The sequence below is a fragment of the Perkinsus marinus genome, assembly GCF_000006405.1.
Source record: "Perkinsus marinus ATCC 50983 genomic scaffold scf_1104296944054, whole genome shotgun sequence".
NCBI classification, from domain to species: domain Eukaryota; phylum Perkinsozoa; order Perkinsida; family Perkinsidae; genus Perkinsus; species Perkinsus marinus.
The window spans coordinates 1-1,545 of record NW_003211584.1 but is presented as its reverse complement, the minus strand read 5'-3'; the positions used below and the strand labels follow the sequence as shown (position 1 = coordinate 1,545).

The 1,545-nt window shown below is 47.6% G+C and overlaps 1 protein-coding gene across 1 annotated transcript; it reads left to right on the top strand.

Annotated features, from left to right (window-relative positions):
* Positions 1 to 921: 921 nt before the first annotated feature.
* Positions 922 to 1,161, top strand: Pmar_PMAR011408 (hypothetical protein; the record flags this gene model as incomplete). The annotated part of the gene is made up of 1 exon (XM_002780796.1): positions 922 to 1,161. A coding segment is annotated over one exon (240 nt), but the record flags the coding sequence as incomplete, so codon positions are not given.
* Positions 1,162 to 1,545: the final 384 nt, after the last annotated feature.

The window sequence follows — 1,545 nt, the reverse complement described above, 5'->3', positions numbered from 1 at the left end:
CCTGTACGATGTCATCGGACTGATGAACAAGATAGCGTGTTTGTCACAACGAAATGGACAACGATACATCAACTGAGACGACCGAGGACAAGGCTTGTGGACAAGAAACTCGGGCTACCTCGCGATCTAAGTTGGAACTCCAGTCTAGTATTCAAGGTAACCTTTTGGCTCGAAGAAAATAGTTTTGCCAGTGTGCATTTCACGCGATCCCCCTACCTGTTTTGGTAATTGCGTGAGATTCACGCAATTATCAAACGACATGCTAGTATGCTACTAGCATAATGCAAGTATGCCCCACCATATGCTAGTAGGCTAGGGTCTCCCGGGCAGCTCGGTTCTATATCCGATATGGAGGATATAAGACCTTCGTGGGACTGTCCGTAATGCAAGTAAGGGTTGTTTACTCATTGTGCGGAGCCAGACGCCGGATGTGGCCCGCGAAATGTTTATGCGTGATAAGCACAAGCACCAAGGAGCATTGCCATTGGTTATTAGCTCCCGTAATTGCCTTCGGTCACGTCGCGAGTAGCTTGTCGATCCTTAAGTTCTGTATATAGAGATTTTGCGGTGAAACTTGTGTTGAAACGTTCTCCACATATGCGGCGATGAGCGGGGTGCGAATGGAATAGCGCATTTCTCGGGTAATTTACACTGTGACGGTGTAGGATGATGTAATGTAAAAATATCCGAATTCCATGAGAAGCCTCTCCTTCAGCCTCCCCTTGGAGCGCTCGACGATTCCTGACATCACCATTGGTAGTGACGTTCACTTACTGACCAGTGAAGTGAGGACAGATCTCTCAGTTCGTGCGGACCGCACAGTCTAGCATGATTCGAGCTATGTGCCGATGTCGGGCTGCCATTGTCAGTACTTCGTAAACGTTCAAGGCATTCCGCGCTTATCAATACTCTCAAGCTCATATGAAGTTACTCTTCATTTTGGCTATTCTGCTCATCTTGGGTGGTGTTAACGGTGATGTTCACGTGGATGATACTGAGAAGATCATCTCCGGCATGATGATGGACAAGCAGGGCGATATTGGCAGTCATGTGTCCGAATTTGACCCCAAACAAAGCTCGCCCAACATCCGTGATGATACTTCCTGTGATATCTGCCGCTTCTGCGATGGAGTTTTGTTTATTCCGCCTGTCTGTTGGCCTGTAAGCATGGAGTGTGGCTGGGACTGCGAAGACTGTTGCTGATTGCGACATTTGTCGGGATGGTTACATTTGATGTTTTTGGCTGTCCAATAAACCAAGTGTACTCCCGCCTACATGTCCCGGTAAAGTTCGACTAATGTTCATTCCCACAGCTACAATGTTAGTCGCGTCGGTCCAAGAATGTCATCTGATGCACAAGCCAGTGTCCTAACCAGCCTCAGGTCCTGAGGCTCAGGATGCCATCTCTGGTCATTGCTATCTATGAGATTGTGTTGCACAGTGTTGCTGAACATGCATCTGCTTACATGATGACTCACATTATTTATGTCGTTCAGTCTTTCTTGTATCAACCTTCTTGACCCAGCTGATGTGTGCTGTATGCGC